The sequence below is a fragment of the Onychomys torridus genome, chromosome 8 (assembly GCF_903995425.1).
Source record: "Onychomys torridus chromosome 8, mOncTor1.1, whole genome shotgun sequence".
Taxonomy (NCBI): domain Eukaryota; kingdom Metazoa; phylum Chordata; class Mammalia; order Rodentia; family Cricetidae; genus Onychomys; species Onychomys torridus.
Window position 1 is genome coordinate 38,525,614 of NC_050450.1, and position 15,333 is coordinate 38,540,946.

Consider the following 15,333-nt stretch of genomic DNA (forward strand, 5'->3'; position numbering starts at 1 on the left):
ACCATAGGGTTGGTTAAAGTGCATATGCCATTTAATTACAGGTTATTTAAAAACCAAATCAGAGGAAGCTACATGGGGGTTTCATTTAAAAGCATGAACATTGGACACAAAAACTAAAGTGTGATCATTAAAAAGGGAGGCAGTATATGGTGAGACCCTTCAGCTGGCTTCACATGAGTTCTCCATCACCCTGGAGCTATAGGCCCCAGCTGCCTGCCACCTTTGACTTACTGTGGATAGCCCCCTCTTAATATAATGGTTTTATTTGTTGAAAATAACTGTCAGTGTATTAATCACTTTTAACAAAGGAAACACAGAAGGTCACCAGGCAAGAACTCTGGTCTGCTGGTGCAATGCGGCGGCAGGAGCGAGCGCAGCGTGCCTCTGCAGCTCCCTGGCAAAGCCCAGGCCTAGGGAAGGCAGAGGAAGCTCAGCCACAAGTACCTGGTTCTGTTCTCAGGCTCAGCACGTGCACTCTTGGAACTCTCCCCTCATGTCAATCTCCTCCTGCCCTAAAAGACTTCACACACTCCCACCTGCAGATTCTGGAAGAATGCCAAGAAACTGGCCTTCTGGAGGCCCTGCTGCTCTACTTGATGCAACTACAAGACAAAGGGGGTGGGTCTCGGGGCCTGGGCAAAAGCAACATCACAACGGCGGAGGGTGCTTTGAATACTGAATTGTGTCCAGAGCAGCTCCGATGTCATAATTCTTGGTCTGGAGGAGCCTGGTGAGCCAGCCACCTTCATCAGAGAAGCCCATGGACAGCATCTGGGAGAGCGATTCAATCAGCCGGGGATCAGCCTCTGCCAAAACAAGACAGGAAAGTGAGGCCCCTGCAGCACTCCAACAGTGAGTCCTGCCTGCCAGGAAGACCCCCACTTAGGCCTTAGGGGAACCCTCAGAGGCCAGCTAAAGGGCCAAATAGCTTGTTTGTAGGCTTCCAGTCTGTCACAACCGTTCAACTCTGCTACTGTAGCATACACAGCCAGAAGGTATGTAAACAAATGAGTATAGTTATTTTCCAATAGGGTTTTATTTCCAGATGTGGTGGCTCAAGCCTATAGTTCCATCACTCAAGAGGTGGAGGCAGGAAGATCACTCGGACATCCTGGGCAACAATGAGCCACCATCTCAAAACCAACCCAAGCAAAAACTCTTTACAGATAATGAAATGTAAATCTCCTCTAGCTGCCTCCGACTCCCCACCCTCTTTTCTTATTTGGCATCTGTATCATGTGTACCTATGTTCCTGTGTGGGTGCACATGTATGTGTGACAGTGTGGCGGCCCAGAGCTGAAGTAAGAGTCTCCTCTATTGCTGTCCACTTGATTGAGTTAGGGTCTCAGTGAACTCAGAGCGTATGAATTCCAGCTGGGCCAGCCAGCCAGCCTGTCCAGGGGGTTTATCTGCCTTCTCTAGGTGCACACCGGCCCAGCTTTCGGCTCTCTACATGGGTTCTGGGGACCGACTCGTGTCTTCATGCTTGCACAGCGGGCACCTTATCGGATGAGCCGCTCCTCCAGCTCCCCATCCTCTGTGACTCCAGGCCAGAGCCTTCAAAGTATGAGATAAGCAGTCTGCCATGGAGGACAGAGGTCTCATTGTGCAGCCAGGATGGCCTCGAACTCATGAGAAAGCCCCTCCCCAAACTCTCGCTCCAACAGTTTGCTGCCCCTCTGCTCTAACAGAAAATAAGCTTTGAAGTCCCAAGGCCAGATTTGGCCAGGAGATAAGTTATCCATTTGAACACCGATACCCCGAGAACATAGGAGCTGGCTGCCTCTTGCAGGGTGTACCCTTGGGACCAGCCACCCTTGTTCAGCACTTTACACACACTCTGCCTGGCTTCTCCTGGGGCCTTGGCCATGGTGCCTGCCATTAAAATTGCAACCCCTGAGGAAATGGTGTGTAGGTTCTGAGTTCACTTTATGGTGCAAGCCAACCCAAAGCCAATGTTCCCTTTCCTGTCACATCTGCTTTCTCAGAATACCTAAGAATTGAGATTTAGAAATCCAGCCGGGTGGTAGTGGTGGTGCACACATTTAGTCCCATAACTCGGGAGGCAGAGCCAGGCGGATCTCTGTGAGTTCGAGGCCAGCCTGGTCTCCAAAGCCTGGTCTCCCAAGTGAGTTCCAAGAAAAAGGCGCAAAGCTACACAGAGAAACCCTGTCTCAAAAAAAAAAAAAAAAAAAAAAAAAAAAGAAAGAAAGAAAGAAACAGGAGATTTAGAAATCCCTAAAATGAGATGAGGTTACTGTTGTTTGATGCAACAGAAGAGGTCAGACCATCTCTAGTTGTCTCTGATGTTAGCTGACAGCCCCACCAGGCAGTGTGCCACAGGCAAGCCTAGGATCCCAAAGCCACTCTGGACTACACAACTAGGTACTGCCTTTAAAAAAAAATCCCAGGCCACGCTACACTTTTTTGTGTGTTGCCAAGACCAGATGCAGGACAGAATACTCTGAAAGCAAAGAAAAATGAAACCTCTGGTGACCACATGCCTGGTGGGAGATGTGGGTACAGGGCAGCTTCCTTCAGCCCTGTGGGTCCTTCCTGTGAGGGGTCTAGAGAGCTTGGCCCTTCTGACTCTGGCATCTGTAGAGACTGGAGCTCCCCTGTGGACGGGTCCACTTCTTTGGAGGACAGATGTGTCCAGTCGTCATCTCCTCCTGAGCAGTTATCAGACTCCATCTGTTCCTAGAATACAACCTGCTGTAAGCACAGGCCTGTGACTGACCACCATCTCTCTGTTCCCAGCAAAATGGGGCTAAGGACATGTCTGCCTGTTTTTGTTTTCCATGATGCCACGGGTTGAACCCAGGATCTCATGTATGTCAGGTAAATGCCCCATACTGAGTTACAGCTCCAGATCCAAGTGAGATCTTCTCTACAGAGTACTGCCAGAAGACTCAGTGACTGAAGGACAGGATCCCTCTGGCTGCAAGATGGCTGGTACTGAAGCCAAGATGCTAAGCAGACCTACCTCTGGCTGTCCCCCTGACTCCAAGGCGATCTTTTTCATTTGCTCTGTCAGAGACTGTGAGGGGCTCTGGCCTGCCCCGTCAGGTTTGCTGACTTCTGAAGAGCAGCTGCTTGGCTGAGTGCCGCACTTCTCTTCTGTGCCCACGCTAGAACTTTCTGGGGAGGCAGGCGTCAGGCGGCTTCTCTTCCCTCCATGTTCCACATCAATGTCAACCTCAATGCCTAGAGAGAAGGAAGAATCAAGCCATCAAGTCCAGAGGCCTCCCCTGCATGTGACATCAGTGACTCAGTGAGTTGGGCACTGTGGACTTCGGAAGTTTTTTCAGACTGGGTCCTCAACAGCACATACAGATGGGGACACTGGCAGTTAGCATAAGGATACAGAGGCTGGACTCAACCCCAGAGCCACATAACCATGTGACATGAGAGACCATGTGACAACCCCCATGGGCCAGAAATGAACAGCTGAGCTCCTCCTCCCAACCTCAACCCTGCTAACAAGCCCATCACACTGGTCCTTTCCCTCCTTCTAAGCTAGAGTCCCCAGGGAGAACCTTGTTTCTCCCAACCCAGTAGGAGAGCAGGCTGCAGAGGCAGGGCCAGTTCTATATACATGGGCAGAACACCTAGCAACAATTGCTGGACGCCACTGCACACAGGGCCTCATGTGATCATTATACATCTGTCTGAACTCCAAGCTGCAGCTCAGTGTGGGGCCTGAGGCCAGATAACACTTGGCCAGCCTACTAACCAATTCATGTTTGGTGGAGGGATAGGGACCGGGCAGGATCACCAGTGCTGCTTGCAAACTAAATGTACCAAAGGACAGCACACCCCACATGCAGAGGCTCTCCTCGATAGCCAGCCATCCGTGGGTTCTGATTCTAGGGGCACTAGCAAGAAGCTCTGCCTGAGGCACCAGGGTGGTGGTCAGCTTCACATATGCAGGTGTCCAAAGGATGGCATCAGGGAAACCAGGTCCCAGAAGCTGGTCTTCTTTGTCAGAGTGTTTAGCTGGCCTCCTCTCAGCAGACTCTTGGCTGTTGTCAGGCCAGTGGGGCTGAAATGCTGGGTCCCTTGTTCCCTTGCTTATCTGGTGCCCACTCCCAGGCTAGTGCCTTAGCTTATATGGCAAAAGCTTCTCAGGGTTAGGGCTTCAAGTACTGAACATGGAAGTGCTGGTATTGGCCATCACCTGGCTGTGTGGGGCCCTGGAGCTCTCTAACAGACTGATAAAAGGTCTTCTAGCTGCTTCCTTGTGCCTTGGCCTGTACCCCCTCTCATCCTTCATGGTACCAGGGTCGAGGGTCCTGCCGGGGTTATTTTGTTTTCTCACAGAGGGTCTCACTGTGTAGCTCTGGATAGCCTGGATCTCCTATGTAGACCAGGCTGGCGCAGAGCTCTGCCTATTTTCCTAGTGCTGGTACTAAAGGCATGTGCCATCATGCCCAGCAGGGTCCTGCTTCTTACAAGGGTTCCCTGTTCAGCTGCCTCTCTCTGTGGGTTACTCCCTGCCTGCCATTTCTTCTTTTTTATTTTTTACATTTGTGTGTGTGTGGAGGTACGAGGAAAACTGTCAGGAGCCGGTTCTCCCCTACCATGAACACAGATCTGGATTCAATCTCCAGAACCACACACACAGAAAGTTCAAGAAAACCAAAAAGCCCCTTGAGCTCCACCCCTGATGTCCATACCCCATGGTTTTCTAAGCAAGTGCAGCAGAAGATGTTGAATTGGGGTTTCTCAATGGAATAATGAAACCTCAAGACTGTGCAGGGCTGAGGAAGAATGTTTGATGGTTTGTTACCTGCTGTCCCCAAAGCCTGGGTTTGTCAAAGACCCAGTGACAAGGAAGGCCTTGTGTCCCAGGTGTCAGTGATCATAGCCTCTGAGCCAAACATAGCACTGGGTTCCGTGGCTGGTGGTTCTCACAGAACCTACCAATGAAAGGACTTGACTCTTAGCCAACCTCTGTCTTCTGAAAGGTTGTGCCAACTTCTTGCCCTCCGGGCCTCTGCTCTCACAACCCATTAAAGGCAGTAAGCATGTGAGTCACCCACTTAGTCCCTTAGAGAGAAAGGGAAGAACTCCCAGGACTTCTACAAGAGTTGAAACCAATCCTCATTCAACCTACCCAGTCTTTTGTTCTAGGAACTTTGCCATCTTGTCGAGCTCCAGGTAATCTACTACCCAGCAGCTCCACACATTTCAAAGGCCTGTACCCTCTGAGCACTGCAAAATAATGCCTGCTCTCCCAAACGATGACCCCAGTGGTCCTGATATGCACCAGCATGGCCTGGTGTTAGCTAGTGAGAACCAGAGGATCTGAGAAGCCTCCAACAGAAGTCAAAAGCATCACCATGACCAAGGATGGACTAGGAACTGAGACTGCCGAGTCCCCACACTCTCATCTGTCTAGTGAACCACTGACTTTTTAAAGTGACTAGGTTTTCACATGCTCTTAACCACTGGAGCATCTCTCCAGTCCTAGTAGCTGTAAGGAGAGGAGTTGGGTTGGAACCCCCCTCTCATCAGCGTCCCTTCAGTACTGGACTCGGCCTTTACACAGGCCCCTGTGGTCACCTCCTAACACTGCACACACAGGAACAGGATGGGGCAAGCCCTTCCTAAACCACACCGTGTGCCCCAGAGACAGCACCTATGGCCACAGTACTTAGAGGTGACACCGTGCTCCCCTACCTCAGACCTCCTCTGTCCTCTGCAGAGCCAGGCATGACCCAGAGCACTTTGCCTCTAGCACCTTCTCCCTGCTCTCAGAAAGATTTGGGGTTCTTAAATGAGAAGAAGGAAAAGAAATTCCAGCACTTGGCAGGCCAAGGCAGGAGGAATTCTACAAGTTCAAGGCCAGCCTGGGCTAATGTGAAACCTTGCCTAAAAAGAAGAGAGGGAGGGAGGGAAGGAGGGAGGAAGGAAGGACGGAAAAGGGAAAGGGAAAAGGAAAGAGAAAGAGAAAAAGAAAAATCAAATGCCAGCTTTCAAGTCTAAAACTCAACTCACTTAGCTCAGAAAACACAAGCTGTTGTTACCCCAGAGGCTAGGCCATCTGCCAATAGATCACCCTCCCCACTGGCTTGTTCTACTTTGTGTGGAAAGCTCAAGAATTAGTCAGGAATTCAACCTTGAGGTACCATTCCAGTCCTTGGCAAAGGTTGATTTTACGCAATGAAACCTTACTGGTGTCAAGAGCACATACTGCCCTGGCCTCTGCAGCATGCCAGGAAAGCCTGCCAAAGGCCATCTGCACAGTCACCAAGCCACTGGGGTGTCTCACTCACCTAGAGGGCTGAGGGCAGCTGCCACACTCTCCCCCACGTTCTTCAGGAAGTTGACACTGGGATCTTCTGACGGACCAGAAGCTGTTGATTTTTACAAGAATAAAGATGGACCTCTAATTCTGTGACTCTGCCACCCATCACAGTCCCAGGGTCTCCATCATCTAGGTAACTACTATCCTGGGACTCCTTGACCACATGTGGTACTTCTCTCTCCAACACTGCACCCTTGGTTCCCCAATGGGTCACATGTTGGGGCTCTCCAGCCTCTGTGCCAGAGGCTCAGTACAGCCAGTATATAAATATTGAAGTTGTCCTAGATATGCTGTTTACTCAAAATTAAACAAATATCCCAGCTGGATGTTCTGGCACATGTCTGCAATCCAAGCACTCTAAGAGGCTGAGGCAGGAGAATCTCAAATTTAAGACCATCTTGGACTACATAGTGAGTTCCAGGCTAGCTAGGGCTACAAAGAGACCCTGTCTCAAGGAAAAAAAGAAAAATCAAAAAGTATAATCCCAAAATCTAGAATGCAGAACTATGTGTGTGAGTTCTTTGCTTTTAGGGTTTTTTGTTTTGTTTTTGTTATTTTGGTTTTTCAAGACAGGGTTTCTCTGTATAGCCCTGGTTATCCTGGAATTCACTCTAGACCAGGCTGGCCTCAAACTTACAGAGATCCGTCTGCCTCTGCCTCCCAAGTGCTGGAATTAGAGGCGTGCGCCACCACTGCCCAGCTGCTTTTAGGTTTTTGAAACACAGTCTTATTACCAAGGTTAGCCCTGAATTCCTGATCCTTCTGCCTCTACCTCCTGAGTCCTGAGATTACAGTATATATGCTACCACAAACTGGCTTAGTGACCATAGAGTTTTTTTGGTTTTGTCTTTTAAAGATTTGAGCAGCTTTGGCCCTGATATTTCCTGAGTTAACTCAAAATTAAAGAAAATACATTACAGAAATCTGGCCACCTACTCGTACCTCAGAAGGTCAGCCTAGCAGGACAGGGCGGGCCAGGTGGGAAAATTAGTGGCCTTAGGCACTCAGACACTTGTTTACTCAATTGTAAAATGGATGTGCATTGTCTCTGCAGGGTTCTTAAGAAGATCTGATGACATGGATAAGGACAGAGATGGAACCCTTATGTATTATGTGCAAGGTCCTAGGTTAAACCCCCATATCCCCCACCCCCCCCCCCAAAAAAAGAAAAGAAAAGGATGTGTACTGCATAGCTTATTGTGGGCACTGCTGGACTTTAGGCTATGGGGGCAGCTGGTCAAAGGCCCACCTGAATTATCTGGCTACTTATGACACCCAAAAGCCAGTTCAAATACCAGCCTTACCTGACTCAGCTGTGGGGCAAGGGCGAGCATCCCCTGCTCGAGGAGGACGTGGGCTCCAGTTCCCCGGTGGGCCCATCTCCCAGCCAGGCCAGCCAAAATGTCCATGTTTCAGCTTCCGGAGCCAGCGGCCATGAGAGATGGTCTGGGTACGAGAAAATAAGACAGGGCAGTGAGGGGTCAGGGTTTCCAGTTCCCTCCACCCTGTACCTGCCAGCCCCCACCCCCAGGACTGCAGAGAACCAGCTCACATCAGGTATTTGGCCAAAAGGGTTGGGGAACATGAGCTTGTGGTGTTCCCCGTGGAGGCCCTTCCCCTCGCAGACACTGCACAGGTCGTAGTCTGGGCACACGGTGCACTTGTAGCGAGTTCCCACCACAGGCCCATTGCAGCCATCACAAATCACATTGGGGTGCACCACGCTCCGGGATGCCTCTTGAGCACATGGCGGGCGATGATCCCGCCGGCACTCCTTCTTCTCTGAAGGGAGAGTTAAAAGCTGTTAGAGCAAGGTCCCTCAAGTTCCCCTTCCTTTCCACTGCAGCCATTGTGGGTCAAAGAGAGCACATCCAGAACTCAGTTGCTTAGGACAGCCTCTTATGAGGCCAGGAGGTCGCAGGCCCTGCACCTGTTAAAATAAACACTCATAGCCCGCCCAGCAGGAGCCCTGTCTGTACCTCCAGCAGCTCCCAGCCCCCAGAGCTCATCCTGTCCTAGACAACACAGACTCCTGACTTTTTCCTATGGAAGCTCCACAGGAAGCACCTGGATTCAGGCAGTGCCCTAGGGCAGCCCCGTACCTTTAATGTAGATGCGGAAGATGTCATCTTTCACATAGGGCATGGCCATTGTCAGCTCCTCATCACTGGAAAAGGCAACCAGGTCCCCATCCTCATCTGCATTGTTTAAGAGACAATATATCAGAGCCAGCACAGCTCAGGGGTGAAACACTGACCTAGCATGCAAAAGTCTTAGATTCCATTTCCAGTACTAGAAGGAAAACAAGGCAGCAGAGGCATACAGGCCTCTCTGCTGGGTACACACTGCTACAATGAACAGCACCCAGTGCTAAAGGGACGGCTCTAGACTGGGCCCGGATGCTGGGGCAAGCAGCAATATGACCATTCACTCTGACACAAACTGGATGAGTACACGCTCCACCCTAGGTCCTGGATTACAGTTGCATGCAGAAGGCACATGTGTGTGTAGGGGGGGCAGCCTCCTGCCAGAACAGGGTGTCGGATCTCTGGAAGCTGTAATTACACTTAGTTGTGAGCTGTCTAGTATGAGTGCTGGGAACAGAACTCGGATCCTCTGGAAGAGCAGCAAGTGCTTTAACCATTGGGCCATCTCTAAATGTTAATACACAGGTACTGGGGTTACAGGCAGGCATGTGTGTTCATGTTAGTACAAAAACAGTCTTCAAGCACTTCATATATGCCAAACCACACAGCTGCAGGCTGGGTTAAGCCTGTGGGCAACCACTCAGCAACAGGTACCAAATATGAGAGGTCGCTGGACGGTGGTGGAGCATGCCTTTAATCCCAGCACTCGGGAGACAGAGCCGGGTGGATCTCTGTGAGTTTGAGGCCAGCCTGGTCTACAGAGTGAGTTCCAGGACAGGCACAAAGCTACAGAGAAACCCTGTCTTGAAACCCCACCCCCCAAAAAAGAAAGAACCATATATGAGAGGTGACCTCAAAAGTTACCAACAGCCCAATGTCCACCAACTAAAGATCAGGTAAACTAAACATGAAATATCCAAACATTATTCTTCACCTACAAAAAGAACTGTAGTACCACCCAGGGATGCAGCAGAGGTGGAGTCCTTGCCTAGCATATGCAAAGCCCCAGTACTGGAGGGGAAATACTGGTGAGAGCCACAGTACAAATGGGCCCCCAACATATTATAAGTGAATGAACAAAACTACATCGTAGGACTCCATTTATATAAAGTGTCCTGAACAGTAAAATGAATACGAAAGTTGATCAGCTATTGCCTGGGATTGGAAACGATAGGGGATAACAAACAGAAAAAAGTTAAATTTAGCCGAGCATGGTGGTATACACCTTTAATCCCAGCACTTAGGAGGAGGCAGAGACAGTCGGATCTCTGTGAGTTCAAGGCCAGCCTGGTCTACATAGAGTGTTCTACTACAGCCAGAGCTACAGTTTGAAACCTTGTCTTAAAAAAACAAAATAAAGATGGACAAAAATTCATAAAACAAGAGATTCTAAATTGAATGTGACAGTGATTACGAAATTCACTAAAAAAAAAAAAAAAAAAAAAAAGCAAGGAGCTGGGGAGGTAGCTCAGTTGATAGAGTGCTAGCCTGGCAGGCATGAGGCCCTAGAGCGGATGGACCCCTAGCAAAATATAAAGCAGAGAACTCTGAAGGACAATTTAGGGATACAGACCAGCCCGGCCACACAGTGAACCTGTCTCTGCTAATACAAAAGAGTAATCTTTATACACCTCCCCCCCCCCCCAGACAGGGTTTTTGTGTAGCTCTGCCTGTCCTGGAATTTACTCTCTGGACCAGGGTGGCCTCGAATTTACGGAGATCCTCCTGCCTCTGCTGGGATTAAAGGCGTGCGCCACCAGCGCCTGGCCTCTTTAGACACTTTTACTGGTGAATTACACAATAACTCAGTGACACGGAAATTTTTCTGGCCAGGAGTGGTGATGAACACCTGGGATCCCCGCCCTGGGAAGAGTGAGGCCACCCTACACCACACGGGCGTTCAAGGCCAATCAGGCTGCGTGGCTTCACCTCCAAAAAAAAAAAAAAAAAAAAAACAAAGGCTGACGGACCAACAGTCCTCCACAAGATCTCAATACCGTCCCCTCCCAGAGGGAGGGCCTTGGCCACTTCCCTCGACAACAATTTCTAGCCCCACCCCACGCAGCCACCAGCCACTCCAACGCAGGAGAGACTGAGCCAGTTCCGGGGTCCCTGACCTCGCCTCCCAAGGCCGCCCCACCCCGCCCCCGCCGCCTGTTTACCCGCGTCCCTCCTCCCGTCCCTCCTCCACGTCGGTCGGGTCCCTGCTCTTCCCCTGCTCTTCCGGGGGTTTTAACTGAACCCACCACCCCGCGTTCCTGCCAACAAGCGACCGGCGGGCTGTCAGCTGTCACCTGAGCGGCCGCCTGACCACCCAGTCCCCGCGAGGAGACAGAGGACGCCCCGCCACGTCCTCGCCCAGACCTGCCACACCGTGGCGGGGGCTGGGGTGGGGGCGGAGGAGGTTGGCTTCCCTACCCCGGAGGCCCCGGCCCCTCACCGCGGTAGTGCGCCTGGAAGCTGCCAGGCCTCAGCGCGGGGAACAGCGCGGCCACCCGGCTCAGCAGCCGCTCGCACGGCCCTGGGCCCGCCGCGGCCTCGGCCTCCGCCTCGGGCTCCGGGCTAAAGCAGAAGCTGAAGCGGCGGATCTCGCGGGCCGCCTCCTCCTTGCCCAGAAGATAGGCCTTCACGGTGAGCGACGCCATAACCGCAGACTAGGTAAGGACGAAACAGCTGGGCAGCTGCTGCGTCGAGCCCCGCGTTTATATAGGAAACGGGAGCCCCGCCTCGTGGGGGCGGGGCCTCTCTGCGCCCCGCCCCTCCCGGCTGCTGGGGCTGCGGCCCGCGAGCCCCCTTGACCGGGTCCCTATCAGGTAGAGCGGGGGCGCCCTCGCGGCCAACTCCGCTTTCTCCCTTCCAATACAAGGGTGACCCCAAGAGACCAGCCTCCGCCTCCACTTGTTGGGGGAAAGGCCGGTCAGGATCCTAGCCTAGGCGCGTCCCAGGCTTGGGCCTGCCTATGACTCAGCAGTGTAGTCCCCAAGCTGAGGGGTTTGCCCAGCACAGAAACGAGGGGGACAGAGAGGCTCACTGTCAGGACGCCAAACAGACTGGTTCACAGGATGCTGTTCCGACCCTCCCAAGCTTAGTGTTCCAGGTGGTAGCGCCCCCCCCACACACTCTCAGCCCTACATCCACCATGAGCAGCCCCTACTGGATAAAGGCACATCACCCTCCCCCTATCTTAGGCCTGAACCAATTTAACAAGGATCAGGTTGGGAGGTGTTGGACAAGCACTAGGGTGACTTCCCACAAACTCACTCTGTAGAAGGGCTAGCCAGGACTCCTGAGCATCAGTGGTCACCCCCTGTTCCTTGAAATCAAAGAGATTCCAAACAGCCCCCGCCGCCCCCCCCCCACACACACAGGGAGGGGGAAATATCTCAGGCCTTATTGACCTCATAGACAGACCACCTACCCTCCAGCTAGAAGCCAAAATAGGTGCCTTTGCCAGTCCTGTGCCACAGGCTTGTAATCCCAGCTGTTAGAGGTGTCGAGGCAGGACAGGAGGATACCAAGTTCAAGGTCTGCCCGAGCAACTTGGTGAAACTGTACCAAAATAGAAAGAGATCCTAGCACTTGGGAGGTAGAGGCAAGAGGTTCAGGAGTTCAAAGCCAGCCTTGGCTACATGAGGCCTCAAAAAAAAAAAAAAAAAAAGGCTGGGTATACAGGTATACAGTTTAGTAGGGTTCCTGGGGATTAGAAGGGATATACCTCATGGAGATTTGGTGCATAGGGATAGAGCTCAGTGACAGAGCACCTTCCTAGTATGTGTTCACCCTCAGTACAGAAGTCAAAATCAGGAAAGGCTGCTTTATGTGGCAGAAGTAACCTGTTAGCTGGGCATGATGACCATCTGTAACCCCAGCACTGGGAGCTGAGTCAGGAGGATTTCTAATTCAGGGCTAGTCCAGACTTGCATAGGTCTACTCTCAAAAACAAATGAAGTACATAAAATGAGCTCTTGGCAGGAACCCTAAGTAAGACATGGGGAAGGGCCCGGCGGCTGTGGCACACGCCTTTAATCCCAGCACTCGGGAGGCAGAGCCAGGCGGATCTCTGTGAATTTGAGGCCAGCCTGGGCTACAGAGTGAGATCCAGGACAGCCAAGACTGCTTCACAGAGAAACCCTAAAAAAATCAGCCTCCCCCCACAATAAAAGATGTGGAGAAGGATGCAGGCTACAGAGGCATGTCACCCTATAAGACCTCCCAGGCATGGCCCTGTCAATAGGCCTCAGACCTGAGTCATCTCATGGTAGAAGGCCATGCTGGGCAGAATTGGAGCTCAAACCATCTCCCTAAGGCAGGGTCTCTAGACCGGCTTCCTAGAACCCATATCCTGATTCCCATCGTCTCCCTGGGCTTCTCCAGGAGCTGGGTTTGTGGGAGCAGAAAAATCTGCAATGTTAGGAAGACTCGGCAAGGGATTGACTGGCCACACAGGTGTGATTGCTTTTTCCCTGGGGGCTAGGAGGTTCACACCTACGCCCTGTCCTGTGGAGGACAATCTTCTCAGACTTTCCCCCTCCAGCAAGCTGGTAGCCCAGGAAAAGGCCCCTAACCTGCAGGACCCTCTGTTAATGCAGACAGATTCAGGGGACTGGGGGCCTAGAGCTGGGGGCCTGGAGCTGGGCAGGTGCTGGCCAAGCATGACTCAGCAGCAGCCTGGTCGCCTGAGAGCAGCAAAGCGTCTTCAAGCAGGCCGAGCTTCCACGGGACACCTGACCAATGGAGAAGCACCAGGAACTCCTTTACTTTGTCACCAATGGGACATTGGGAAATGGGGCCCTGGGGAAGTTAACCTAGAGACTCCTTCCTGCCTTTGGCTTCCAGGCCAGGCCAGCATGCTGTGCTGCCTAGAACAGCTCAGGCTCTCTCCCCAAGTTCCCAGGCCAGCCAGGGAGGTAAACAAGGCGGTGGCTGGGGAACCCCCTGGCAGGGCCCTCTCTGCTTGCTGTGGTCAGGTGGCCTGGGCGGCGGTGAGTCAGAGTCCCATGATCCTGGTCAGAACTGGGGGATCCCCCAGCGGCTGCCACCCATTCCGTGGCCAGCAGAGGGGATGGAGAAGGGTCCTGGGGGTGGGGTGTCTCTGAAGACCCTACAGGAAAGTGAGCTCTCAGAGGACAATGTCTGATGCCTCTGCCATGAGTCCATCTGCCCCTCCCTCACCCTCTGAAGGCCAGAAGGGGAGAAAGAAAGGCTTGGCAACCTGAATCAAGAAGACAGTTCTTTTGAGCATCTTTGCAAAGGCAGGTGACAGGCCTCCGCTTTGAAATGGGTCAGGAGTGGGAGGACCTGAGCTGCCCTTCCCTAAGGGGATTCCCTACAGGTGGGCTAATTATTTACTGGCCTTGGGGGGGTGTAAGCTACCAGCGAAGTCAGTGAGGAAGAGGCCTCAGTTGGGTTGAGGTGGGTGAGTGGGAGGGCACAGAAAAGACCTCAGTAAAGAGGTAGATTCTGTGAGGAGAGCAGAGGTGAGCCAGGGCCTCTACTGCCTATTCAGCAGTAAAGCCTCCCTCAGTCCCAACCAGTTACCCCTGCCCCCAGGGGCTGGGCTGCCCCTCCCCCAGACTCTGCCCTATAGAATCCAGACGTTATGGTTACCCACCATATTTGTACCTTTTGCCTCCTAGCTGGGGCTCTTGGTCCCTCTCTCCCCTCTTCCTTCCCCTCCCCCTCCCCCACATGGCCCAGCTCAGTCTGGTCATGTCCACTCTGGACTCTGGACTCTCCTGTAAGTCCCTGCCTCTGCCTATGCTTTCCCTTTTAGCTACTGAAGAGCAGCCAAGTCCTTGTCCTCTTCCATTCACTGTCTCTTCTGTTGGCCCCGTGGGTCCCCCAAGGCTTGGCAATGGTTTTCTCAAGTTCGATTTAGACTGTTGGGTCTCCGCTAGTCCACATGTCTAGAAATAAGCTCAAGCTGGACTAAGGAAGGATTTCTGGTGGTTAGATAAAGCCAGCGTTCCAGGAACTTAGGAAATGGGTTTTCATTTCCTAAAAGGAGTCATTTCCTTGTCTCTGGCCCAAAGGACACGGTTTTCCATTGACATATACCTACAAAGTTGCGTGTGGAGCCTATGCCTGCTGCATCCAGACTCCCTCAGTCCCTACTCACAAGTACTTGCTTTACATTCCAAACCCCATCCTGGCGCCTCTCAGCTCCCCACTCCTCCCAGATACCTCTTTGGGTCTATAGAACAGTAAGGTTCCCCCCCACATCTACCCCTACATCTCTTGCTAGCTCTCACTGTCTCCCCTGCTCTCTCCTGTCTCCCTAACCCTGCCAGGTCCAGTCTACCCCTTTTCTCTGCCCTGGACTCTTCCAGATGCCTCTGGATATTTCCTCTCTTATTTACAACGAAAACCTTCCCCCTACCAATGGGGTGGTCATGTGAGCAGTTTCTTCACCACGCCCCCATCCCGCCCCCACCCCTGGCACACAGGTGTCCTTGGGGCTGTGGAATGAGGAGTCCAGATGAGTGCTGGTCAGCTGGAGCCAAGGCCACCGAGGATTCCGGCTGAGATGCTCAGGCCATCCTTCAAGAGACTAGGGGTCTGCCCCTCTAAATCCCCTCCCCACCTAGACCCAGGGAGGTGCGTTTCTCTGTGAGAATGCTGGTCTAAGGCCAAGTGACTGTCTAAGACGGTCACTCTGTTCCACTCACTCACACTGGGGTGACGCACCCCAAGTCCTCAGATGTCCAGTCCATCCCACCTGCTACTTTTCCCAAGGTGCTTCTCCCTGTCCAGAACCCTTTTCTCCCCTTCTCCGAATGGCAGCTTCCTACCCTAAATGCTCCCATCTTCCCTGGCCACCCCCTCGAAAACACATCAAGTACTGGACATCATTTGCTCATGCTGTCTGCCATG

The 15,333-nt window shown here is 52.3% G+C and overlaps 1 protein-coding gene across 1 annotated transcript; it reads right to left on the reverse strand.

Annotated features, from left to right (window-relative positions):
* Nucleotides 1-9: 9 nt before the first annotated feature.
* Nucleotides 10-11,167, reverse strand: Sqstm1 (sequestosome 1). Its single transcript, XM_036195594.1, has 8 exons — nt 10,901-11,167; nt 8,416-8,511; nt 7,866-8,095; nt 7,618-7,759; nt 6,282-6,362; nt 2,987-3,207; nt 2,505-2,700; nt 10-806 (listed from the first exon to the last, which is right to left on the reverse strand). The coding sequence occupies exons 1-8, from the start codon at nt 11,103-11,105 to the stop codon at nt 649-651; spliced, it is 1,329 nt and encodes a 442-aa protein (XP_036051487.1). The 5' UTR covers nt 11,106-11,167; the 3' UTR covers nt 10-648.
* Nucleotides 11,168-15,333: the final 4,166 nt, after the last annotated feature.